Raw genomic sequence first — 27,864 nt, forward strand, 5'->3', positions numbered from 1 at the left:
GAAGGTTAAGCTATTTATATTTAACATAACTGTTGATATAGTTGTACTTATATCTATAATTTTAGAGCATTTGTTTGTCTTTTGTTTTCTCTCTTCTTTGTTGCTTTATTCCAATTTATTGGAGGGGTTGGATTAAACATTTTCAGTGTTGACTTTTCCTAAGCTATTTGGTTTTGGCTTATGCTATCTTGGAAACCATGCTTTCCATGGTTACTATAAATCAGGTTTTTAGAATGTGGTTTGGGTAAAATCTGTGAGTCCCCAAGATCTTTCAAGGGTGTTAAAAAGAGAAAATTACTTCTATAATAATATTGAGTATTTTCATTTTTTACTCTTTTTTATTAGAATAGAGCAGAGTATTCCAGAAGGTCCTGCCATGTGCTATCACAATATATTAAATGCAGAAGCAATATATTCAGCTATCTTCTATTAAACTATAATAAAAGGGATTTTAAAAATATAAAAGATATAACTATTATTATTTTCTATTTTAGACAGTTATTTTTAGAAATGCATGTTATTTAGTTTACCAAGTAGTAAGTTCTTTATTGCAATAGTCACATGAATTAATATCAAAAATTATTGGTTTGAATTTTTAATATGGTAGCTATCAATAGATTTTACCCTCATAAACAAAGGTTCTTTGGAGGACAAAAATAATTATTAAGGCTGTAAATAGAGGAAAGCCTAAGATGGCAGAGGAATAGGACGGGAAGACCACTTTCTCCCCCACAATTCATCAAAAGATCCTTTGAATGCTGAGTAACTTCCACAAAACAACTTCTGAATGCTGTCTGAGGACACCAGGTACCTAGAAAGGAAGCCCACTCTCTTTAAAAGGAGGTAGGACAAAATATAAAAGACAAAAAGAGAGACAAAAAAGTTAGGGATGGGGAGACCTGTCCCAGGGAGGGTGTTGTGAAGGAGGAGAAGCTTCCAAACACCAGGAAACCCTCTTACCAGCGAGTCTATGGGGAGCTTTGGAATCTCAGAGGGCAACATAACCGGGAGGAAAACACACACGCGCGCACGCGCACACACACACACACAAAATGCGTGGCTAACTGCAACTCCCAGTGGAGAAGTAGCACAGATGCTTGTGTCTGCCATCAGTGACTGGGGGCTGAACAGGGAGGCGTGGGTTGCATGCTAAGGGTAAGGACCAGGCCGGAATGCCCTGAGGACAATCTGAGGGAGCTAACATAACATAGCAACCCAAACTGTGGGAAAGCCAGAGAGAGAGAAAAAGAGAGAGAGAGGAGAGAGAGAGAGAGAATTTCCCCCACAAAGAGCTCTAACCTAAGGTGCACCCTGCCTGCTCACAAGAAAAAAAAAAAAAAAAAAGAAAAGTAAAAGGATTGAGTGAATACCAAAGGAGAGCTAGCTGGCTACGAACTGGCCCATCCCCCTACCAGAGGCAGAGAGGCAAGCTGGCAACAGCCAGAAATGGAAGGCAAGGGGCAATCTCGGACCCAGAGATGGCATCCTCCAACAAACTGTGAGGAGGCTCCCAGTTGCTAACCAAATATTCCTGGGATCCTGGGCACTTGACATCTGACAGGAGGGTCGCAGCCTGAGATCAGCTTCCCAGAGGAGACACACGGCGCACTTGAGACGGCACTATCACTGTGCACCCAGGAAACTGAGCAGCTGGGGCTGGGGAGGTGATTAAGACGCACAGCCCACTTGGAATAGTGCGCTCGCCAAGCACCTGGTCACCTGAGCTCCTCGGACCTGGGAAGGGCACAAAACACACACTCAACCGAGTCTGCGCCTTTGTGGAGTACCCTGAAGACCCAGAGGGATGGGATGGAGAGGGAGGCAGAAGGGGAGATCAGGATAGGGAACACATGTAAATCCATGGCTGATTCATGTCAATGCATGGCAAAAACCACTACAATATTGTAAAGTAATTAGCCTCCAACTAATAAAAATAAATGGAAAAAAAAAGAAAAGACTCCTTTAGAATAAATGGAGTAGCCTTCATAGTCAACAAGATTCTGAAATGCAGTGCTACTGCTAAGTCACTTCAGTTGTGCCCGACGCTGTTCGACCCCATGGGCTGCAGTCTACCAGGCCCCTCCATCCATGGGATTTTCCAGGCAAGAGTACTGGAGTGGGTTGCCATTGCCTTCTCCACTGAAATGCAGTACTTGGATGCAATCTCAAAAATGACACAATGATCTCTGTTTGTTTCCAAGGCCAACCATTCAATGTCACAATATTCCAAGTCTATGTCCCAACCACAAATGCTGCAGAAAGTGAAGCTGAGTTGCCATATGACCTAGCAATTCTACTTCCACTTATATTCCCAACAGAAATGAAAATATGTCCATGGAAAACCATGCATATCAAAAGTCATTACAGCATTGTTTATAATACCTGAACAGTGGAACAACATAGATGTCTAACAACTAATGAATGAATGCATGCCCACTAAGTTGCTTCAGTCATGTCTGAATCTTTGCAACCGCATGGACTGCAGTCCACCAGGCTCCTCTGTCCATGGGATTTTCCAGACAAATTTACTGGAGTAGGTTGCCATTTCCTTCCCAGGGGATCTTCCCAACCCAGGGATTGAACCCATGTCCGTTACATCTCTTGCATTGGCACTGGCAGGCAGGTTCTTTATCACTAGAGTCATCTGGGAAGCCCAAGTGAATGCATAAGTAAAATATAATATATCCATACAATGGAATATTAAGCAATAAAAAGTAGTAGTCAAGTAATAAAAAAATAGAAATGAAAGAAATGATAACTGATACCACAGAAATGCTAAGAATCATAAGATTATCCTAAACAATTATAAGGCCACAAATTAGACAACCTAATAAGAATCACACATGAAAAGGTGCTCAACATCACTCATTATTAGAGAAATGCAAATCAAAACTACAATGAGATATCACCTAACAGCGGCCAGAATGGCCATCATCAAAAAGTCTACAAACAATAAATGCTAGAGAGGGTATGGAGAAAAGGGAACACTCTTGCACTGTTGGTGGGAATGTAAATTGATGCAGCCAGTATCAAGACAGTATGAAGATTCCTTAAAAAATTAGGAATAAAACCACCATGTTGCTGCTGCTGCTAAGTCGCTTCAGTCGTGTCTGACTCTGTACGACCCCATAGACGGCAGCCCACCAGGCTCCCCCATCCCTGAGATTCTCCAGGCAAGAACACTGGAGTGGGTTTCCATTTCCTTCTCCAATGTATGAAAGTGAAAAGGGAAAGTGAAGTCGCTCAGTCGTGTCTGACTCTTAGCGACCCCATGGACTGTAGCCTACCAGGCTCCTCCGCCCATGGGATTTTCCAGGCAAGAGTACTGGAGTGGGGTGCCATTGCCTTCTCCGAAAACCACCATATGATCCAGCAATTCCACTCCTAAACATAAACCCTGAGGAAACTAAAATTGAAAAAGACACATATATCACATTGGTCATTGCAGCACTATTTACAATAGCTAGAACATGAAAGCAATCTAGATGTCCATCAACAGATAAATGGATAAAGAAGCTGTGGTACATATACACAATGGAACATTTACTCAGCCATAAAATGGAATGCATTTGAGTCAGTTCTAATGAGGTGGATGAACCCAAAGCATATCATACAGACTGAAGTAAGTCAGAAAGAGAAAGATAAATATCATATACTAACGCATATATATGGAATCTAGAAAAATGGTACTGAAGAATTAATTTACAGGGCAGCAATGGAGAAACAGACATAGTGAATAGACTTATGGACATAGGTAGAAGGGAGGAGAGGGTGAGATGTATGGAGAGAGTAACATGGAAATTTACACTATGATATATAAATAGATAGCCAACGGGAATTTACTGTGTGTCTCAGGAAACTCAAACAGGGGCTCTGTATCAACCTGGAGGGGTGGGATAGAGAGGGAGATGGGGGGGAGGTTCAAAAGGGAGGGGATAAATGTATACCTATGGGTGATTCATGTTGAGGTTTGACAGAAAAATAACAAAATTCTGTAAAGCAATTATCCTTCAATTAAAAACAAAAAGAATTAATTTCCTAGAAACATACAAGTTACCAAGATTGAGTCATAAAGTAACAGAAAATCTGAACAGAATAAGTACAAGTAAGGAAATTAAATCAGTAATCAAAAATATCTGAACAAAAATTCTAAGATCAGATGGATACACTAGTGAACACTGCTTAACATTTAAAGAAAAAGCTAATATAAATTCTTCTCAACTTTAAAAAAAAAAAAAATAGAAATGGAGGGAACACTTCCAAACCATTTTACAAGACCAGCACTACTCTGATATCAATGTCAGACAAGGACACTACAAGAAAAGAAAATTACAGGCCAATATCGTGTTTGACATAGGTGGAAATATCTTCAACAAGATACTAGCATACTGTATTCAACAATAAATTGAAAGGATCATACAACATGATAGAGTAGGATTTCTTTCAAGGAGGCAAGGATGGTTCAACATCTGCACAATAATAAACATGATGTATCACATTAACACAATTGAAAGAGTCAATTCCTAGGCAGGTTGATAAGAAGTCTAGGGGTCCCCATGGAGAGAGGGGTCTGGAATTCTCAAAGAGGAAGAAAGGACAACCCACCCCCCCCCCCGCCCCGCCTACATTCCTTAGGATTATATAACAATAATGTATCCTGCTTGAGGACAGTCTCTGGAAAAAACCTTCTGGTTAATTCTGTTATCTCAAAATGTAAATTATGGGAGTAAGTCTGGTGAGGTCTTTATAACCTCCAGACATTCTTTTGATTCACTGCAATAACTAATTTGAGAGTATATAATTCCAGTGCTAAGACTAGCAAGGGGATACTGTTTTTATCCCCTTCTGATGTCTATGTCAGAAGCTTTCTCTATCTCCTTTATACTTTAATAAAACTTTATTACACAAAACTTCTGAGCAATCCAGCTTCATCTCTGGCCCCGGATTGAATTCTTCTCCCTGGAGGCCAAGAACCCCGGTGTCTTTGCATGATTCAGCAACAACCTTTCAAAATGAAGGATGAATCTATAAAATATCCTCAAAGATGCAGAGAAAATATTTGCATCAACATTTCTTCATGATAGAAATTCTCAACAAATCCGACATAGAATGAATGTACCTCAACATATTAAAGGCCATGCATGGTAATCCTACCATTAATATCATACTCAGTAGTGAACAGTTGTAAATTTTTCCTCTAAATTGAGAATAAGACTAGAGTGCCCATTACAAGCATTTCTATTCAATATTTTACTGGAAGTTCTAGCCAGAGTAATTAGCCAAGAAAAGAAATAAAAAGCATTTAAGTAGGAAAGCAAGAAGTAAAAATTGTCTATGACAATAACATAATCTTATATTAATATATGGAAAACTCTAATCTTTTAAATGGAATACTCCACTAATTTTTAAAACTAATGTCATTAATTTTGTAGTATACTAAATCAATAAACAAAAATAAGATATATTTCTATATACTAATGATGAACTATCCAAAAATTTAAGAAAATAATTCAATTTACAATAGTATTAAAAGCCAATAAAATACTTAGAAACATATTTAACCAAGGAGTTGAAAGATCTCTACTTTAAAACCTATAAGATATCAATGGAAAAAAAAAAAAAAAAGAAATGGGAGAAGACGCACCAAAAAAAATGAAATAAACCTCATGTTCTTGAATTGGAAGTATTACTATCGTTAGAATATTCATATTGTTTGAATGATCTATGGATTCAATGCAATTCCTATTAAAATTCCAACACCATTTTTTACACAAAAATAGAACAATCCTAAAACTTGTAGGAGTCACAAGAGACCCCAAAGCATCAAGGCAATCTTGAGAAAGAATAACAAAATTTGTGGCTTAATGCTTCTTGATTTCAAACTATATTATAAAATGATAGTAAGCAAAGCAGAGTTATAGTGGCATGAACATAAAACCATAGATTGATGTAACAGAATTAAGAGCCCAGAAATAAATCCCTGCATATATGAACTTTGACAAGGATGCCAAGAACACATATTGAGGAAAGATAGTCTCTTCAGCAAATGCCTCTGAGAAAATTAAATATCAGACTATAAAGGAATGTAACTGAAACATTTTCTTAAGTCATACACAAAAATCAACTCAGAATAGAATAAATACTTGAATGTAAGACTTGACATTGTCAAATTCCTAGAAGAAAACATAGGGAGTAAACACCTTGATATTGGTTTTGGCAATGACTTTTTTGAATCCAAAAAGTAAAGGGAAAAAAAACGAAAAACAAAAATCAACAACTTGAGTTACATCAAATACAAAATATCTTGCAAAGAAATTCATCAATAATTAAAAAGGCAACCTATGGAATGGGAGAAAATATCTGCAAACATCATATCCCATAAGGGTTTAATATCCAAAATGCAATATACATATGTGTATATTGTATGCATACATACTGTGCATGTATGTGTATATATACATATATATGCATGCATATGTATACTGTATGCATATATATTTTATATATATGTGTGTGTGTATATATATATATATATATATATATGTATATTGCATTTAAGAAATAGAAGACATGAATATACATTTTTTCCAAAGAAGACAATGAAAAGGTGATCAACAATATAATCATCAGGGAAGCAAAAATCAAAACCTCAATGAAATATTTATGAAATATTATCTCACACCTGTTAGGATGGCTATTATCAAAAAAACAAGAGATAACAAGTGTTGGTGAGGATGTGGAGAAATGGGAAACTGCATATTATTGGAGAGAATGTAAACTGGTACAGCCAGTATGAAACACATTATGGAAGTTCCTCACAAAATAAAAACAGAACACCATGTGATCTAGCTATCTCACTTTTGAGCATATATCCAAAGGAAAATAAATCAGTATCTCAAAGAGATATCTGTATTCCAATGCATTGCATCATTATTCACAATAGTCAAGGTATAGAAATAATATAAGTGTCTGTCAACAATGAACAAATTAAAAATATTAACAGATACACAAAGGAATATTATTCAGTCTTAAAAACTAAGGAAATTCTGTCATTGTTGACAATATGGATCAAACTGAAATTGCTAAGTGAAATAAGTCAGAGAGAAAGACAGATATTGCATGGTGTCACTTCTAAGTGGAATCTAAAAATGGGAAAACATTTTGAACTCAGAAACAGAGTAGAAAAATGTTTTCCAAGGGCTGTGAGCTAGAGGAAATAGGTAGATGTTGGCAAAAGGGTAAAATATTTCAGATATAAGATGTATACGGTCTGAAGGTCTAGTATATAAATGGTTAACATGGTTGATAACACTGTATTGCATACTTGAAATTTCCTATGAGACTAGAAATTAAATGCTCTCACAAAACAAAAAAGTTAATATGTGAAGAGATGTTTTGCTAATTAACTCAACTGTGGGAATTCTTTTACAAAGTATACACATATCAGATCATCACATTGCATGCTTTAAGCATCTTATAATTTAATCTGTTAATTATATATTTTTTAAAAAACTGATTTAAAAAATACCATCCTCCTGACTTTATTATGCACCATAGAAACATACATAGGTCTTCCTACTTCAAAAAAGAAAAAATATTACCGATCAATAAATCGAACTTCCAACTAAAAAACACTAGAAAAAATGACAAAATAAAACTAACAATATGCTAACAATGAAAAATCAGAAAGGGAAATTATCCCACTCACCATTGCAACAAAAAGAATAAAATACCTAGGAATAAACTTACCTAAAGAGACAAAATATTTGTATGCAAGAAGGCAAAGTGGTTGTTTCAGGAGGACCTACAAATACCTGAGAAGAAAAGAGAAACAAAAGGCAAAGGAGGAAGGGAAAGATATACTCAACTGAATACAGAGTTCCAGAGAATAGCAAGGAGAGATAAGAAAGACTTCTTAAGTGAACAATGTGAAGAAATAGAGGAAAACAATATAAAGGGAAAGGCTAGAAATCTCTTCAAGAAAATTGGAGATACCAAGGGAATATTTCATGTAAAGATGGGCATGATAAAGGACAGAAACAGCAAAGACATAACAGAAGAAGAAGAGATTAAGAAGAGGTGGCAAGAATATACAGAATTACACAAAAAAGGTCTTAATGACCTGGATAACCATGATGCTGTGGTCACTCACCTAGAGCCAGAGATACTGGAGTGTGAAGTCAAGTGGATCTTAGGAAGCATTACTATAAACAAAGCTAGTAGAAGTGATGTAATTCCAGCTGAGCTATTTAAAAATGATGATGTTAAAGTGTTGCACTCAATATGCTAACACATTTGGAAAACGAAGCAGTGACCACAGGACTGGAAAAGGTCAGTTTTCGACCAATCCCAAGGTAGGGCAATGCAAAAGAATGTTCATACTACCATACAACTGAACTCATTTCACGTGCTACCAAAGTAATACTCAAAATCCTAAGAGCTAGGCTTCAGCAGTATGTGAACTGAGAACTTCCTGATGTAGAAGCTGGATTTAGAAAAGGCAGAGGAATCACTGATCAAATTGCCAATATCCTTTGGATCATAGAGAAAGCAAGGAAATTCCAGAAAAACATCTACCTCTGCTTCATTGACTACACTAAAGACTTTGCCTGTGTGGAACACTACAAATGGAAATTCTTAAAAGACATATGAATACCAGACCACCTTACCTGTCTCCTGAGAAATCTGTATGCAGGACAAGAAGCAATAGTTAGAATCAGATGTGGAACAATGGACTGGTTTAAAATTGGGAAAGGAGTACATCAAGGCTGTCTATTGTCACCTTGCTTATTTAACTTATATACAGAGTACATCATGAAAACTGTCCAGCTGGATGAATTGCAAGCTGTAATAAATATTTCCAGGAGAAATATCAACAACCTCAGATATACAGATGACACCACCCTTATGGCAGAAAGTGAATAGGAACCAAAGAGCCTCTTGATGAGTGTGAAAGAGGAGAGTGAAAAATCTGGCTTAAAACTCAATATTCAAAAAATGAATATCATGGCATCCAGTCCCATCACTTCATGGCAAATAGAAGGGGAAAAACTGGAAGCAGTGTAGATTTTATTTTCTTGGTCTCCAAAATCACTGCAGATGGTGACTGCAGCCATGAAATTAAAGGAAGAATGTTCCTTGGAAGAAAATCTATGACAAACTTAGCATATTAAAAAGCAGAAACATCACTTAGCTGGCAAGGTTGGAATAGTCAAAGTTACAGTTTTTTCATTAGTCATGTATGGATGTGAGAGTTGGAAATAAATAAGGGAAAGCTGAGCACTGAAGAAAAGATGATTTTCAATTGTGGTGCTGGAGAAGACTCTTGAGAGTCCCCTGGGCTGCAAGGAGATCGAAACAATCAACTCTAAAGAAAACCAATCCTGAATATTTATTTCAAGGACTGATGCTGAAGTTCCAATACTTTGCTTACCTGATGTGAAGAGCTAACTCACTGAAAAAAAAAGACCCTGATGATGGGAAAGATCAAGGGCAGGAGGAGAAGGGAGCAATGGAGGATGAGATGTTTGGATAGCATCACCTACTCAATGGACATGAATTTGAGCAAACTCTGGGAGATAGTGAAGGACAGGGAAGCCTGGTGTGCAACAGTCCATAGGGTCTAAATATTCAGAAACGACTTAGGGACTAAACAACAATAAACAGGACAGAATTACTGATGCATGGTACAGCATGTATGAACTTTGAAAAAAGAATTATCCTAACTAAAAGTAGCCATTTACATAAGGCTAAATATATGATTTCACTTATGTGAAATGTGTATAATATGATAATATATATAGATAAAAAGTAGTTTAGTGGCAGTCTAGGCCTAGGTGTGGTGTGCTCTAGGTGTGGTCATGATGGTGGTGGTGGATGGGGAGGTGGGCTGTGAATGATAACGGGGACTGTGTATTTTGAGGGATGGTAAAAATGTTCTAAAATCAATTGGATTATAAGAACTTTGAATCTTCAAAAAGGCATTTGTTGTTCTATTTATATTGGTATACTGTATGGTGTATAAATTTTATTTCAATGAATCTGTTTTTTGAAATTTCCATATTTAAAACAATATTCGAAAATAGTTTAAAGTATTTTTTGTGAGGGAATCCAATTCTTTTCCAACTAGGCAACTCTGAACACTTATTACATGATAACAATTACTTTTAAAACACTTGAAAATTTGTAAAGTTCTTTGCTGCCTTCGAATACAAAAATAATTTAGTCTTCTTATTTTAATTATTGAATAAAATGTAAAAGTTAGCACTGGAATATGATGATATTCATTAAAAATGACAACTATTTACCACACAGATTAAAATGATGATCCTAACAAAAGTTATTTAACTCTCTTACTCTCTTCTGTCTCTTCCCCTGCTTCATCAATGAAAAGGTAATTTGAAAGCACAGTAAATCAGAATGCATCAGTGTTACAACAGCAAAGCATACTCAGCATTTTTATGATGGAATTGATTACATATAGAATAATATTTCCTATAACATTCCTTGAAGAAGAAAGAGACAAAGCTGTCTGGAAAACTATCACAGTCTAAATTAATTACTCAATGACATCCGTCATATTCCAAACAAAAACCTAAAAATAAATTTATAAGTTTTAAAAAAAAATCAGATTAGATTTGATAGACAGGGTGTCTGAAGAACTATGGACAGAGGCTTGTGACACTGTACAGGAGGCAGTGATCAAGACAATCCCCAAGAAAAAGAAATGCAAAAAGGTAAATGGTTATCTGAGGAGGCCTTACAAAAAGGTGAAAAAAGAAGAGAAGCTAAAGGCAAATGAGAAAAGGAAAGATATAGTCATCTGAATGCAGAGTTCCAAAACAGAGCAAGGAAAGATAAGAAAGCCTTCCTAAGTGATCAGTGTAAAGAAATAGAGGAAAACAATAGAATGGGAAAGACTAGAGATACCTTCAAGAAAATTAGAAATATCAAGGGAACACTTCATGCAAAGATGGGCAAAATAAATGAGAGAAATGGCATGGACCTAACAGAAGCAGAAGATATTAAGAAGTGTACACACTGCACACAGAAGAACTATACAAAAAAGATCTTCATGACCCAGATAACCATGATGGTGTGATCACTCACCTTGAGCCAGACATCCTGGAATGCAAAGTCAAGTGGGCCTTAGGAATATTACTACAAAGCTAGTGGAGGTGATGGAATTCCAGTTGAGCTATTTCAAATCCTGACAGATGATTCTGTGAAAGTGTTGCATTCAATATGCCAGCAAATTTGGAAAACACAGCAGTGACCACAGGACTGGAAAAGGTCAGTTTTCATTCCAATCCCAAAGAAAGGCAATGCCAAAGTATGTTCAAACTACTGCAAAATTACAGTCATCTCACACGCTAGCAAAGTAATGCTCAAAATTCTCCAGAGCAGGCTTCAAAAGTATATGAACAGAGAATTTCCAGTTGTTCAAGCTGGATCTAGAAAAGGCAGAGGAACCAGAGATCAAATTGCCAACATCTGTTGGATCATAGAAAAAGCAAGACAGTTCCAGAAAAACATCTACTTCGGCTTTATTGACTATGCCAAAGCCTGTGACTGTATGGATCACAACAAACCATGGATAATTCTTCAAGAGATGGGATTCCAGACCACTTTACCTGTCTTCTGAGAAATCTGTATGCAGGTCAAGAAGCAACAGTTAGAAGTGGACATGAGTTTGTTAGCCATCTGTATGTCTTCTTTGGAGAAATGTCTGTTTAGTTCTTTGGCCCATTTTTTGATTGGGTCATTTATTTTTCTGGAATTGAGCTGCAGGAGTTGCTTGTATATTTTTGAGATTAATCTTCTGTCTGTTGCTTCATTTGCTATTATTTTCTCCCAATCTGAGGGCTGTCTTTTCACCTTACTTATAGTTTCCTTTGTAGTGCAAAAGCTTTTAAGTTTCATTAGGTCCCATTTGTTTATTTTTGCTTTTATTTCCAATATTCTGGGAGGTGGGTCATAGAGGATCTTGCTGTGATTTATGTCGGAGAGTGTTTTGCCTATGTTCTCCTGTAGAAGTTTTATAGTTTCTGGTCTTACATTTAGATCTTTAATCCATTTTGAGTTTATTTTTGTGTATGGAGTTAGAAAGTGTTCTAGTTTCATTCTTTTACAAGTGGTTGACCAGTTTTCGCAGCACCACTTGTTAAAGAGGTTGTCTTTTTTCCATTGTATATCCTTGCCTCCTTTGTCAAAGATAAGGTGTCCATAGGTTCGTGGATTTATCTCTGGGCTTTCTATTCTGTTCCATTGATCTATATTTCTGTCTTTGTGCCAGTACCATACTGTCTTGATGACTGTGGCTTTGTAGTAGAGTCTGAAGTCAGGCAGGTTGATTCCTCCAGTTCCATTCTTCTTTCTCAAGATTACTTTGGCTATTCGAGGTTTTTTGTATTTCCATACAAATTGTGAAATTCTTTGGTCTAGTTCTGTGAAAAATACCGTTGGTAGCTTGATAGGGATTGCATTGAATCTATAGACTGCTTTGGGTAGAATAGCCATTTTGACAATATTAATTCTTCCAATCCATGGACACGGTATGTTTCTCCATCTGTTTGTGTCCTCTTTGAGATGCTCAACATCACTCATTATTAGAGAATTGCAAATCAAAACCACAATGAGGTACCATTACACGCCAGTCAGGATGGCTGCTATCCAAAAGTCTACAAGCAATACATGCTGGAGAGGGTGTGGAGAAAAGGGAACCCTCTTACACTGTTGGTGGGAATGCAAACTAGTACAGCCGCTATGGAAAACAGTGTGGAGATTTCTTAAAAAACTGGAAATAGAACTGCCATATGACCCAGCAATCCCACTTCTGGGCATACACACTGAGGAAACCAGATCTGAAAGAGACACGTGCACCCCAATGTTCATCGCAGCACTGTTTATAATAGCCAGGACATGGAAACAACCTAGATGCCCATCAGCAGATGAATGGATAAGGAAGCTGTGGTACATATACACCATGGAATATTACTCAGCCATTAAAAAGAATTCATTTGAACCAGTCCTAATGAGATGGATGAAGGTGGAGCCCATTATACAGAGTGAAGTAAGCCAGAAAGATAAAGAACATTACAGCATACTGACACATGTATATGGAATTTAGAAAGGTGATAACGATAACCCTATATGCAGAACAGAAAAAGAGACACAGAAATACAGAACAGACTTTTGAACTTTGTGGGAGAATGTGAGGGTGGGATATTTCAAAAGAACAGCATGTATACTATCTATGGTGAAACAGATCACCAGCCCAGGTGGGATGCACGAGACAAGTGCTCCGGCCTGGTGCACTGGGAAGACCCAGAGGAATCGGGTTGAGAGGGAGGTGGGAGGGGGGATCGGGATTGGGAATACATGTAAAAAAAAAAAAAAAAAGAGAAGGCAAACAGCAAGAGTATGGTCTATGTTCTCACAGTCATGAAGTCGTAGTAATACTTTAAATTTCTTGACAATAAAGTTGGAGATAAAAACTGAAAAAAAAAAAAAAAAAGAAGTGGACATGAAACAACAAACTGGTTCCAAATTGGGAAAGGAGTACATCAAGACTGTATATTGTCACCCTGCTTATTTAACTTATATGCAGAGTACATCATGCGAAATGGCAGCCTGGATGAAGCACAGCTGGAATCAAGATTGTGGGAGAAATATCAATAACCTCAGATATGCAGATAACACCACCCTCATGGCAGAAAGCAAAGAGGAACTAAAGACTCTCTTGATAAAATTGATAGGAGAGTGGAAAAGCTGGCTTAAAACTCAACATTCAAAAGACTAAGATCACGGCATCTAATCCCATCACTTAATGGCAAATAGATGGGCAATAATAGAAACAGTGGCAGATTTTATTTTCTTGGGCTCCAAAATCACTGCAGATGGTGAATGCAGCCATGAAATTAAAAGACACATGCTTCTTGGAAGAAAAGTTATGACAAACATAGACAGCATATTATAAAGCAGAGACAACTTTGTTGACAGCTATCCATCTAGTCAAAGCTATGGTTTTGCCAGTAATCATGTATGGATGTGAGAGTTGGACCATAAAGAAAGCTGAGTGCCAAAGAATTGATGTTTTGAACTGTGGTGCTGGAGAAGCACCACTTTGAATTGTGGTGCTGGAGAAGGATATGAGAAGTGTTTCTGCAGTGCAAATTATTTTCTATTTCTTGATCTGAGTGATGGCTTTATGTGTCCTCACTTTGTGATAATTCATTTATCAGTATAATTAGGATTTTTGAGCTTTCTGCATGTAACCTGTATTTTAATGAAACTTTTTATTAAAAGAGTTTGCATGTGGGTTCCTCAAAATACTCCATGTAGCTATTTGGAAGTAATTAACCCTTACATAATCCCTAAGAAGGATACTCCTATAAAGATATTTATTATATGTTAGCTTGCTAAAGTACATGAAATCCCAATATTGGTATTCATTTTGTGGGGACTCTGACCCCTGATTTTGCTTGGATTTCATAATATGGAAATATAAACATTTACTTTGATATTATTTTTGGCACTGATTTTGAAAGAAATTTTTCTTTAAATAGTCATTAAAATATTCGACTGTATAGTTTTAAGCTGTCCAATAATCATATTCTTTAAAAAAATATATAATTTGTAGGAATTTTCCATACCTAGGAGACACCAGAAAGCATTTGCTTTTCATAGATAGTCTAACTTTTTAAAGACCACTCATGTTCACAAAACTGAAAGCACTGATTTTTTTTCTTCAGTTCAATTCAGTCGCTCAGTCATGTCTGACTCTGTGACCCCATGGACTGCAGCAAGCCAGGCTTCCCTGTCCGTTACCAACCCCCAGAGCTTGCTCAGACTAATGTCCATTGAGTCTTGATGCCATCCAACCATCTTGTCCTCTGTTGTCCCCTTCTCCTCCTGCCTTCAATCTTTCCAAACATCAGGGTCTTTTCTAATGAGTCAGTTCTTTGCATCAGGTGGCCAAAGTACTGGAGCTTCAGCATCAGGCCTCCTAATAAATACTCAGGATTGACTGGTTGGATCTCCTTGCAGTCCACGGGACTCTCAAGAATCTTCTCCAACACCGCAGTTCAAATGCATGAGTTGTTCAATGTTCAACTACCTTTATGGTCCACCTCTCATATCCATACTACTGACTACTGGAAAAAACATAGCTTTGAGTAGACAGATCTTTGTCAAGAAAGTAATGTCTCTGCTTTATAATATGCTGTCTATGTTTGTCATAGCTTTTCTTCCAAGGAGCAAGCCTCTTTTAATTTCAAGGCCGCAGTCACCATCTGCAGTGATTTTGGAGGCCAAGAAAATAAAGTGTGCTTCCACTGTTTCCCCATCTATTTGCCATGAAGTGTTGGGACCGGATGCCATGATTTTAGTTTTTAGAATGTTGAGTTTTAAGCCACCATTTTCACTTTCCTCTTTCACATTCATCAAGAGGCTCTTTAGTTTCTCTTCACTTTCTGCCATAAGTTAGGTGTCATCTGCATATCTGAGGTTATTGATATTTCTCCCGGCAATCTTGATTCCAGATCGTGCTTCATCCTTCCTGGTATTTCACATGATGTACTCTGCATAGAAGTTAAATAAGCAGGGTGACAATATATAGCCTTGATGTACTCCTTCCCCAATTTGGAACCAGTCCATTGTTCCATGTCCGGTTCTAAGTGTTGCTTCTTGACTTGCATACACTTTTCTCAGGAGGCAGGTAAGGTGGTCTGATATTTCCATCTCTTTAAGAATTTTCCACCGTTTTTAGTGATCCGCACTGGCAAAGGCTTTAGTGTAGTCAATGAAACAGAAGTAGATGCTTTTCTCAAATTCTCTTGCTTTCTCTATGATCCAGCGGATGTTTGCAGTTTGATATCTGCTGCTTCTGCCTTTTCTAAATCCAGCTTGAATTTCTGGAAATTCTCAGTTCATATACTATTGAAGCCTCACTTAGAGAATTTTGAGCATTATTTTTGCTAGCATGTGAAATGAGCACAATCGTGTGGTAGTCTGAACATTTTTTGGCATTGCCTTTCTTTGGGATTGGAATGAAAACTGACCTTTTTCAGTCCTGTAGCCACTAGTGAGTTTTCCAAATTTACTGGCATATTGAGTATAGCACTCTATCATCATTATCTTTCAGGATTTGAAATAGCTCAACTGGAAATCCATCACCTCCACTAGCTTTGTTTGTAGTGATGCTTCCTAAGGCCCACTTGACTTCAGACTCCAGGATGTTTGGCTCTAGGTGAGTGGTCAATTATACCCTCCAAACAGTATATGAGAACATTTTGCTCCACATTCTCCATATCACTTAGTATTATATTTCTTGTAATATTAGTCTTTCTTGGGAGTGTTGTGGAATTATCTACATGGGTTTGATTTGCATTTTCCCTGATTATTTCCCACCATCAGGGTCTTTTACAGTGAGTTGGCCCTCTACATCAGGTGGCCAAAGTATTGGAGCTTCAGCATGAGTCCTTCTAATGAATATTCAGGGTTGATTTCCTTTAGGATTGATTGGTTTGATCTACCTGCAGTCCAAGAGACTCTCAAGAGTCTTGCCTAGCACCATAATTCAAAAGCTAATTTCTTCAGCACTCAGTCTTCTTTATGGTACAACTCTCATATCTGTACATGACTACTGGAAAAATCGTAACTTTGACTATACCAGCTTTGACCATATGGACCTTTTTCAGCAAACTGATGTCTCTGCATTTGTATTTACAGGTATTTTTATTTGTATTTGTAGATACATTTTATAAAATAGGAAATTGCCATTTATTCTAAGTTTACTAAGAGTTTTTATCTTGAATAGATAATGAATTTTACTCAACGCTTTCTCTGTATCTTTTCAGGTATCTTTATACTATGTCACCATTGTTCTTTTGCTCTGGTTAATTCCATTGATTGGTTTTCAAATGTTCAACTGACCTTGTATTCCTGGAATAATGCTAATGTGTCTGTGATATATTATAATCTTTATGTATCACTGGACTCAATTTGCTATTTTTTGAGATTGTTATTTCTTATTTTACGTGACAGACATTTTCTTTCTTGTGATGCCCTTATATAAAATTTGGTAATAAGGTTTCAATGATCTCAGAACATTAGTTGGAAAGTGTTCTTACTCTGTTTTATTATCTGGCACAATTTGAATAGGGTTAGTGCTATTTCACTCTTAAATGTTTTGAGGAATTCACATATGAAGTTATCTAGGCAAGAGTATTTTTCTGGAAAGGTTTATAACCATGGACTCAATTTATTTAATACAATGTTTATGAAACCTTCATATATATATATAGTTAAAATTCAGATAGTGATTCAGTAGGTTAGTGTGAAATTCAGGTCTGCCATCTTAACAAGATTGGGGTGATATCAATGTTATTGGTGCAGGGATGACAATTAATTGGTAAGATTTTATTGTATGTGACAATTGCTGTTTATTTTAATCTCAATTTCCATTATGGTTTCTAGGAATTTTTCAATTCTGTGTACATCATCAAATTTTCAACATAAAAGATATAAAAGTATTATGCATTACTTTACACAGGTAGAATCTCTAGTACTATCCCCTTTTCACTTCTAATATTTTGTATGTCAGGCTTTAAAAAACTTCATCAGAATTTATCACCTCCACTTTCAAATAATAAATTTTGAGAGTTTTAGCTTACTGCTTGCTTTCTATATCATTAACTTCTACATTTATTTTCAATATTTTTTTCTGTCTATATTTATTTTGAATTTAATTTGCTTTTCTTTTTTTAAATGGCTTTCTTGTAGTAGCTTCGTGAGATGAATGCTTAAGTTATAGACTTTCAGCTCTTTTCCCTTTTTATTAAATACATAGAAAGGTATGACTCTTTCTTAAATACAATATAAACTGCACGTCACAAGTTTGCTATGTTGTGTCTTCATTATCATTCCATTCAAAATGTTTTAAAATTTTTAATGTGTTTTCTTCTTGCCTTCTTTCTCCCTAGCTTTGTGGAGGTCTAATTGATAAATAAAATGTAATATATTTAAAAGTGAATGTGAAAGCTGCTCAGTCCTACTCTTTGCAACCCCAGGGACTGTACAGTCCATAGCATTCTCCAGGCCAGAATACTGCAGTGGGTAACCATTCCCTTCTCCAGAGTATCTTCCCAATTCAAAGATCGAACCCAGGTCTCCCACATTGCAGGCAGAGTCTTGACCAGCTGAGCCACCAGGAATATTTAAAGCATACATATAATGATTTGATATATGTATACATTGTGAAGCATTACCATGATCAAGTAATTTAACATATCATTTCATACAGTTACATTTTTTTGATGAGGATGCTTAAGTTCTGCTCTTTTTGCAAATTTTAATTATGCAATAAAATATTAGTTTACAATGACTCTTGCTCTAGAATTTAGTTCAAATACATGTATGTACAAATATATATGTATATATAATTGTGTGTAATATATATGTATATATAATATGTATGTGCATGTACATACATATACTAATACATATGTATACTAATTACACATTACCTAACAGAGGCAGAAGATATTAAGAAGAGATGGCAAGAATACACAGAAGAACTATACAAAAAAGATCTTCATGACACACATAACCACAGTGATATGATCACTCACCTAGAGTCAGACATCCTGGAATGCAAAATCAAGTGGGCCTTAGGCAGCATCACTACAAACAAAGCTAGTGGAGGTGATGGAATTCTAGATGAGCTATTTCAAATCTTCAAAGATGATGCTATGAAAGTGCTGCACTCAATATGCCAGCAAATTTGGAAAACATAGCAGTGGCCACAGGACTGAAAAAGGTCAGTTTTCATTCTAATCCTAAAGAAAGGCAGTGCCAAAGATTGTTCAATCAACTGCAAAATTACACGCATCTCACACGCTAGCAAAGTAATGCATAAAATACTCCAAGTCAGGCTTCAACAGTACGTGAACCGTGAAATTCCAGATGTTCAAGCTGAAACGTCTAAGGAACATCTTTCCTTAGAAAATGCAGAGAAATCAGAGATCAAATTGCCAACATCTGTTGGATCATAGAAAAAGTAAAAGAGTTCCAGAAAAACATCTACTTCTGCTTTATTAATTATGCCAACACCTTTGTGTAGGTCACAGCAAACTGTGGAAAATTCTTCAAGAAATGGTAATACCATACCACCTTACCTGCCTCATGAAAAACCTGTATGCAGGTCAAAAAGCAACAGTTAGGACATGGAACAACAGACTGGTTCCAAATTGGGAAAGGAGTATGTCAAGGCTGTATATTGTCACCCTGTTTATTTAACTTATATGCAGAGTACATCATGAGTAACACTGGGCTGGAAGAAGCCCAAGCTGGAATCAAGATTTCCGGGAGAAATATCAATAACCTCAGATATGCAGATGACACCATCCTTATGTCAGAAAACGAAGAGGAACTAAAGAGCCTCTTGATAGTGAAAGAGGAGAGTGAAATAGCTGACTTAAAACTCAACATTCAAAAAACTAAGATTATAGCCTCTAGTCCCATCACTTCATGGCAAACAGATGGGGAAACAGTGAGAGACTTTATTTTGGGGGGCTCAAAAATCACTGCAGATGGTGACTGTGGCCATGAAATTAAAAGACACTTGCTCCTTGGAAGAAAAGCTATGACCGACCTAGACAGCATATTAAAAAGCAGAGACATTAGTTTGCTGACAAATATCTGTCTAGTCAAGCTACGGTTTTTCCAGCAGTCATGTATGGATGTGAGATTTGGACTATAAAGAAAGTAGGGTGCTGAAGAATTGATGCTTTTGAACTGTGATGTTGGAGAAAACTCTTGAGAGTCCCTTGGACTGCAAGGAAATCAAACCAGTTAATCCTAAAGGAAATAAGTCCTGAATATTCATTGGAAAGTCTGATGCCGAAGCTGAAACTCCAATAGTTTGGCCACCTGATATGAAGAACTGACTCATATGAAAAGACTCTGAAGCTGGGAAAGAGTGCAGGCAGAAGGAGAAGGGGATGACAAAAGGCGAGATGGTTGGATGGCATTGCCAACTCGATGGACATGATTGAGGAGGCTCCAGGAGTTAGTGATGGATAGGAAAGCTTGGCATGCTGCAGTCCATGGGGTCACAAAGAGTTAGACACAACTGACTGAACTGACTGAACTGACTGATATGTATAATTAGTATAACTAGGAACTAGTCTAGAGTTTTTAATATCTGTTTTTATGGAATATCTTTTTCTATCCTTTGATTTTCAGTAGCCTTGTGTATATGTGTCCACTTTGCCTCTTTGATGCCGCCAAACAGAAAAGTTTATTTTGTCCCTATTTTCTAATTTTTCTCAGTGGGTTGGTTGGCATAAATAAAAAGGAATCTGAAACAACTTTTCTGAAAGCAACAGTCTAACTTTATGGCTTTTCATAATATATAAAATTTCCTACTTTCCTACTACTTTCTGCTGTAATAAAACAAGAAATGCCAGAGACTGATCTGAGAAGAGGCCCCTTGCACCTAAAAACCCATCTGCAAATTAATGCACAAAATAGCTGGACCTTCGTGAACTGCATTTTTCTTTATCTTCTCATTATACTCACCTTGAACTGAAGAAATTTCAGCTAGTCAACAGGCTTTAAATTAAGATTTTAAAAGTTGGGAGGTGGGAAGGGGGTTCAGGATGGGGAACACACGTAAATCCATGGCTGATTCATGTCAATGTATGGCAAAAACCACTACAATATTGTAAAGTAATTAGCCTCCAACTAATAAAAATAATTGGGAAAAAAGTTATTATATCTAATGCTTAGAACAGTACCTGACAAATAATAATTGCTATATAAGTATTAGTTATTATTATTAAACATTCCCACATATAACCAGTTTTTGAACTCATTTCTGATAGAGGAATTACAATTAACATGGACACAATACCTGTGTTAATGAATACTGCTACAGGATTCCTTGGTATGTTTAATCATCATGAAATATTTATTAGAGACTCACTATGTACAAATGATTATGTTGGAAAATCAATATAAAATAATGTAGGAGAATGCTTTACCTCAGAGAATTAAAATCAAATTCAGATACAATATATGTGTAAAATTGAACATTACTTATTTTAAATATCTCAATATTCCACTAAAATTTGAGGGAAATAATTCTGTCTCATTCATTTATGCCTCCTCCATGAAGCCTAGCACATATATCTGTACATAAGAAAAGAAAAAGTGTTAGTTGTTCAGTTGTGTTCAACTCTTTTGCAAGCCCATGGACTGTGGACTGTAGCCTACCAGGCTCCTCTGTCCATGGAATTCTCCAGGAAAGAATACTGAAGTGGGTAGTTATTCCCTTCTCCAGGGGATCTTCCCAACCCAGGGATCGAAGTTGGGTCTCCTGCTGTATTGCAGGAAGATTCTTTGTTGTCTGAGCCACCAGGAACTTTATCTGCATATAGTCAACCCTCAAATGATTATGGAATTAAATCAAGTTTACAGTGTTAAATTCTAGAAAATAGTAACTACAAAGGAATATGGTCATCTTGATGATTGATTAATGGATAAATGGAAGTATGAACAAATAAATGAATGAACTAGCTACAGCTTAAAAGAAGTGTTATTTTGATAAGGAAAGAAGTCATGATAGTAAATTAAAAGTGGAGAAAATATTATGATAAAAAGAATAAAGATAGAATCATACATGAAATATTTCAAGATAAATTAGTACAGGGATCACATAAAAGAGAAGGATAAGATAACAGATGAGTATAAACTAAGAAGGGTTTTGAATGGCAGTGTAACAAGTTTTGACTGTTTCTTGGATAATGGTGAGTGTTTGAAGGTTTCTAATCAGTTTAATACTTATTTTGGAATAACACAGCAACAGTGGTAAATTCTAGTTGAATAGAAGAGATTTGAGTTGACCAATCCATTAGTAGCTATACAAACAGTCTACATCTATATAAATAAATATGGATCTGAATTTCAGTGTTGGCACTGGAAATGTTAAAGAAAAAACAGGTTATAGCACTACTGAAGATAAAATTACAAGATCTGATGAATAAACACATATGGAAATTATATGGAGAACAATACAACAATACAATATATCTTACCTGTTCAGAGAAATGTTTCAGTAATGTAATATGTTTAATGAGGTGGTTTTTCAGACTGGAAAATTCTGACATGCAATCAAATGGAGGGCTGCCAGGGAAAGATAACAAGACATTCTATCAATCTCAGTTTCACTTAATGCAACAGTTTTATACTGTAGGAAAGTGAAAATTATAATCCATAATATGTATAGCTTTACGTTACTTTGAAAGAGTGTTGAGTGTCAAGTGTCAGCTAAATTCAAAACATCACAAAGTTACATCAAAAAATAACAGAAAGCTTATATGGAAGATGATCAATGTGATATATCTATGGCCTCAATAACGTGATAGGATGATAAATACACAATTTACAGCAGTTGTTCCTATTTTCAAGTTACTATAGCTAGAAGGTAGAGTAGGTAAGTTTTTAGTTTTATATTTTCTTTGGCTAGTTTACTATACAGATGATTACATGAAAAAAGGAAAAATGAAAAGTATCAAATATTAATTAAGTATGTAATCCACAAGAAGATTATCTACCACTTGAAAAATAGATTGGCTGTTGGTAACTCATTTTATTTGCCACAGTTGAAAAAAGATGTATTTTACTTAGGACACTATTACCAATTGAAAAGTTTCGGCTTTATTACTTTTGTCTAGCATATCTCTTAGGCTTCTGTGGTTTGGGGAACCTGTAGTCACAAGTACTAATTTGAATGAGGTGATAAAACCTACATACTTCTGTTGGACAATGATCACTATTACAATAAAAAAATGGAGAACAATTTTCAGAATGTCATTTGTAAAATAAATTAACAAGTATTACAATGCTGAAATCATATTTGCCCTCACAAGGGAAATGGAGTTTTATTTTTAAAAATTAGCAAGAAAAAGTAATTTATAGCCCCTTCTCCAAATTCCTAGGAGATTGCAGTCCCTAGATTTTATATGAATGTGCCATTTTTTGGAGGTCTATTTCTAAAACACATAAGAACATGGGCAATGATTCAAGCCTCTTCTTATAAAAAGTATATAAACTTATGTGGCAAATATAGCTGCCAGATCCATAGGATAATCTCCTTTAACTATGTCCAGGGTATTGAAACATGTGAGCAAAATTCCTTAGGCAGTGTTTTCCTTCTTATTTATTTCTGGATCAAAAAAATGAGCAAATAGGCAAGAAAATATTGGGTCACCCTCCTGCCATCTCACCCTACCCTATCCCCCAATTCTCAACATAAAACATGCTCAATTTATGTTTCCTTACATGTAGAATCTTGTGTAGTTATGCTTTGATAAGTAGTCTTGCATTACTTTATTATGCTCCTCAATAAATTTTGTCACAAATTATATTTAACTCAAAAAATAAGTCACTTAAAATTTAATGACTAATGCCAATATAAAATAGAGAAGTCCTTGTGAAATGACTGAAATTTATATTTAGTAACATAAGAATTTTTAATACCCATAATTTATATAATAAATCTTAAAACCTTTTTTCTATTAGTAATAAAGCAAAACTTAAACTTAGCTATCTCATCTATATCTAAGCTTACAATGCTGGCAAATTCAACCTTTGGTACACTCTAGTTCAGTCAAAAAGTTCTTCGTTGTTCAGTAGCTAAGTCGTGTCTGACTCTGCGACCCCATGGACTACTGCACACCAGGCTCCTCTGTCCTCCTCTATTTTCTGAAGTTTGCTCAAATGAAAAGATCTAGTAACTTACAAAAAAGGCTAATACTTTTAGGAAAATATAACAAATGGTAATTGTTCATGGGGAGAGGTCATATAAGCACATTCCCTCCCCCACCCCCCCGCTTTTTTATGACGACATCTTGATTCAACTCCTACTGTGCGAGTGCTAAGCTGCTTCAGTCGTGTCCGACTCTTAGCGACCCTATGGACTGTAGCCTGCCAGGCTCCTTTGCACATGGGATTCTCCAGGCAAGAATACTGGAGTGGGTTGCGATCTTCTCCTCCAGGGGATCTTCCCGACCCAGGGATTGAATCCGTGTTTCTGGTGTCTCCTGCACTGGCAGGTGGGTTCTTTACCACTAGTGGCACATATACACTTCAATTCTCAAAAGTACTTATCATCTCTATCACCAAGGTGACTCATCAGACTTATTTGTTTCTAATAAAGCTGTAATAAATTTTAGGCCTGAAATCATATTTTATTACATCAAGTAAATTAATAGCTTGAACCACAATTTAAGAAAAAATATGATATTAAAACTAATGAAGGAACATTTACATTATAATAGAATCTTTCCTCTGTTTTCTTTTAGAAACATAGAGATTAGGCTAATTTTAGGATAAGCTATAGAAATAATTTTTTCCTACTGACACAATTACTCAATTTCAGAAAGTAAAGAATGAACAATTCCCCCAATTGACACTCCAATTCCTCCAGCTGGCACAGATATTTGGTATGAGTGACTTAATTCAATACATAAGGAAAGCAATTAGGCTGAGCCCCAACAATTCTTAAAATCCATGTAACTCTCTGATGAGTCCTTGACACAATTTTCAAGACATCTGGACTTCCCGAGAAAGTCTGGACAATCAAAAGCAATTAAAGTTAAGAAATTTAAAAGTATTAAGTTGTTTTGTAGCCACCATGACCAGTGCAAAGCACATCATTGTTTTTTTAATGTGTTTCATTCATAATATTTTATGTATTCAAAGATAATATATGGAATGTTCAATAAGTCCTCAGCTTAGTAAAATTATCATTCAATATGAAAAACTTTTATTTAGTACTCAAGCAAGGACTATGAACATCTGTCATGTTGTAAATTGAAGTTTAAAACCTTGAAGCAGTTGGAAAAGAAGATGCTGAGATGATCCATAAATTTGTCTTACTCAAAAGCTGTTATATTGAAGTCACTGGTATAATTACAGAATTTATTGAAAGAGTAATCTGACTGATTGTCTTTAGGACTACTCAATATAAAATATTGTAGGAGTAATATAACTCCCATTTAATCTTCCCTGGTTCCAGTGATGAAAGTGAACAAAGCTCTCAAATTGGTGATATAGCAATATTATACCAAAGAGTGCTTCTTAATACTAATACTATGATGTATGAAGCAGATTATATTCACTATGGGGGTCTTTATGATGCCACTACCTAGTCCTATAGTTAGCTTTGCTATCTGCCAATTATCCTTTTCCCTATTTTCCTCAGAAGAGGAAAGCTGAGGAACTGATGAATGTCCTAATTTTATTTCTAATATTCAATTTGGAATTTTTAGAACAAGTGTGTCAATCATTTCATTCCCTCTTTATATGAACAAAATGGGGTTGTCAATCAACTATGAATTGCAATGAAGAGAATGATAATAAGAGAGCAAATAACAAAGAGGGAAGAAAAAAGTGTCATGGCTTCTCCCTCTTTTACTTCTTTGATTGATCATAAAAGCATACTTCCCTCTCTTACTCTTACTCTCTATCTTTGGGACATAACACTTTCCAATAGAAGAAGCAAATGGCCTAGAATTATACACACACACACACACACACACACATATATATATATATATGTATATGTATATAATGTTTCATTTGAGTGTAGAATATAGCACTGACTAAAGTCTTTGATTAAAAATAGTTAGAAAATGGAAATATTAATATACTACCTACAGATTATTATCAAAACAAAAATAAAAATCATTAGCTTTTGATTTTCATAACTTTCTCTTAGTAATACAGAGTTTTGCAACCAGAAATGTTTTATAAATATTTTTACTATAATTTACTTAAATATTTGTTGTTGTTTAGTTGCTAAGTCGTGATTCACTCTTTTGCAACCACATGGACTATAGCCCACCAGGCTCCTGTGTCCATGGGATTTCCCAGGTAAGAACACTGGAGTGAGTTGCCATTTCCTCCTCAAGGGGATCTTCCTGAACCAGGAGTGAACCTGCGTCTCCTGTACATGAAGGCAAATTCTTTACCACTGAGCCACAGGGGAAGACTATACATATATATGTATGTACACACACACACATGCACACTCACACACATATATGCAAATGCACATGTGCACACACACACACACACACATATATGAAAAAACTATTTTGTCCAGATGTGATCATTTAAAACTTTTTTGTAACTGTTACGCATCCCTGAAAAACTTCAGAGAAACCAATACTCTTTCTAATGAAGCAGTAGTTTGATCTATAAAGAAAGACCAAAATTAATCGTTTGTAAAACAAATACTTTTTCTGTAAAGTGATTTTTTTTTCTGTTTAAAGTCAGATGATCAAATATTGTTCACTTAATGGGAATTATATAAATGCGTTCTTTACTCTATGGAAATATTAGAGCATAAATAAAAAATATTTTAATGACTTTGAAACATACTGTGGAAATAAAATCCAATTCCTACTTAAAATTTTTGAAGAGATAGAAAGAGGGGAAAATGCAACTATCTGAAAGCTTTACAGATTATGTATCAGGAATTACCTTTCCAGAATGTTTAGTATCATCTTGACCGTATTAATCACTTCAACAGCAGCAGTACGAATGTTATCAGATGGTTGTTCATAAGTGCCATGTAGAGTACGTGCCCTTCTTCTTTCCGATATCATGACAAGAACACGGTCAATAGCATGCTCAAGATGTTCACTTTGTTTTCTGAATCTGGTAGGCATCTTTTTGTCATTCTGAAATTAAAGTGGGAGTTTGGGGGGAAGAAATGAGGCAGCACTTATCTAACACACTATAAATATGGAATAGATTCAACAGCAACACCATTTAGTCAAAGTGATGTAAGAGGTGCAAAATCAGACACTTTTCATTATTTACATATTGTTTCTGGTAATGCTTATATCATTCATGGTAGTTGTTATCTAAAGGGCATGAAAAGAATAAGGTTCATCCATGGAAATACTGAGGTATGTTATTTTAGAATGTGACAAACACTACTTGTCCATAATTAGGATATGTTAATTCTGGTACTGCCTTATTAGTAAACTTACCGCATTTTCTTTTTAGAGTATAATCAAGTAAGGGGAAAACTTATACTACTTTGTATTCTGGAGAGGATTGGGTATAGATCTAAGAGACAGGAAAGGGAATCCTTACTTTTAATTTATCTTGGAGCCCTGTAAAATATGTGAGAGCTGGTAATTTAAAAACACATGACCTGTAAGATTATTCAGTAGTAAATGTAGCACTTCAAGTAATTAGACACTTGTCTTATTTACCTATTTTCTCTGCCTGAATGTGTATATGTATACTCACTTTTATAAGACTTTTTCCAGAGTCTCATCAAATGGCTATTTGAAATAACAACAGAGTTTCAATAATGGCCCCATGTAGCCTCTTCTTTAAAATAAGTTACTCTAGCTTCCTCATTAAATGGTCTGGAAATAATCTGTGATTTACTAAGTAGTGAGGATATTTAATAAAAAAAGATCTCTACCCTTTTAGTCTTTGAAATTCTGGCGTATAGGAAAATTTTGTTTAATTACAAAACAGATAAATATACAACTATTTCTGTCCTGATTTCAATAAGATATCACATGAAAATATCATATTAATATGATTTCTATAAAACCATAAAACCAAGTACATAGCTCCTCAATAATTACTTAGTCCTAATATAAAGTCTATCATGTAATATGTTCAGATGTTCAACCTTAGTGTTTCACTTTAAATACCATGAAACAACATAACATAGATCATTGTACAGATTTCTGATGAATAGTTTGGTTTTGGCAGTATTCACCTTTTTCAAATAAGCTTGCTTTGCATTTGTTGATTGGCAAAATA

The 27,864-nt window shown here is 35.6% G+C and overlaps 1 protein-coding gene across 1 annotated transcript in view; it reads right to left on the reverse strand.

The window, feature by feature from the left end:
* Positions 1–10,558: 10,558 nt before the first annotated feature.
* LOC133052729 (uncharacterized) overlaps positions 10,559–27,864 on the reverse strand; it is a 109,749-nt gene continuing 92,443 nt past the window's right edge. The window contains exons 4-6 of the mRNA XM_061137597.1: positions 26,554–26,753; positions 22,101–22,188; positions 10,559–10,594 (exon numbers count right to left, since the gene is read on the reverse strand). Of these exons, the coding sequence (XP_060993580.1) occupies positions 10,559–10,594; positions 22,101–22,188; positions 26,554–26,753 (324 nt within the window). The remainder of the gene's footprint in view (positions 10,595–22,100; positions 22,189–26,553; positions 26,754–27,864) is intronic.

Source organism: Dama dama, chromosome X (assembly GCF_033118175.1).
Source record: "Dama dama isolate Ldn47 chromosome X, ASM3311817v1, whole genome shotgun sequence".
Classification (NCBI taxonomy): domain Eukaryota; kingdom Metazoa; phylum Chordata; class Mammalia; order Artiodactyla; family Cervidae; genus Dama; species Dama dama.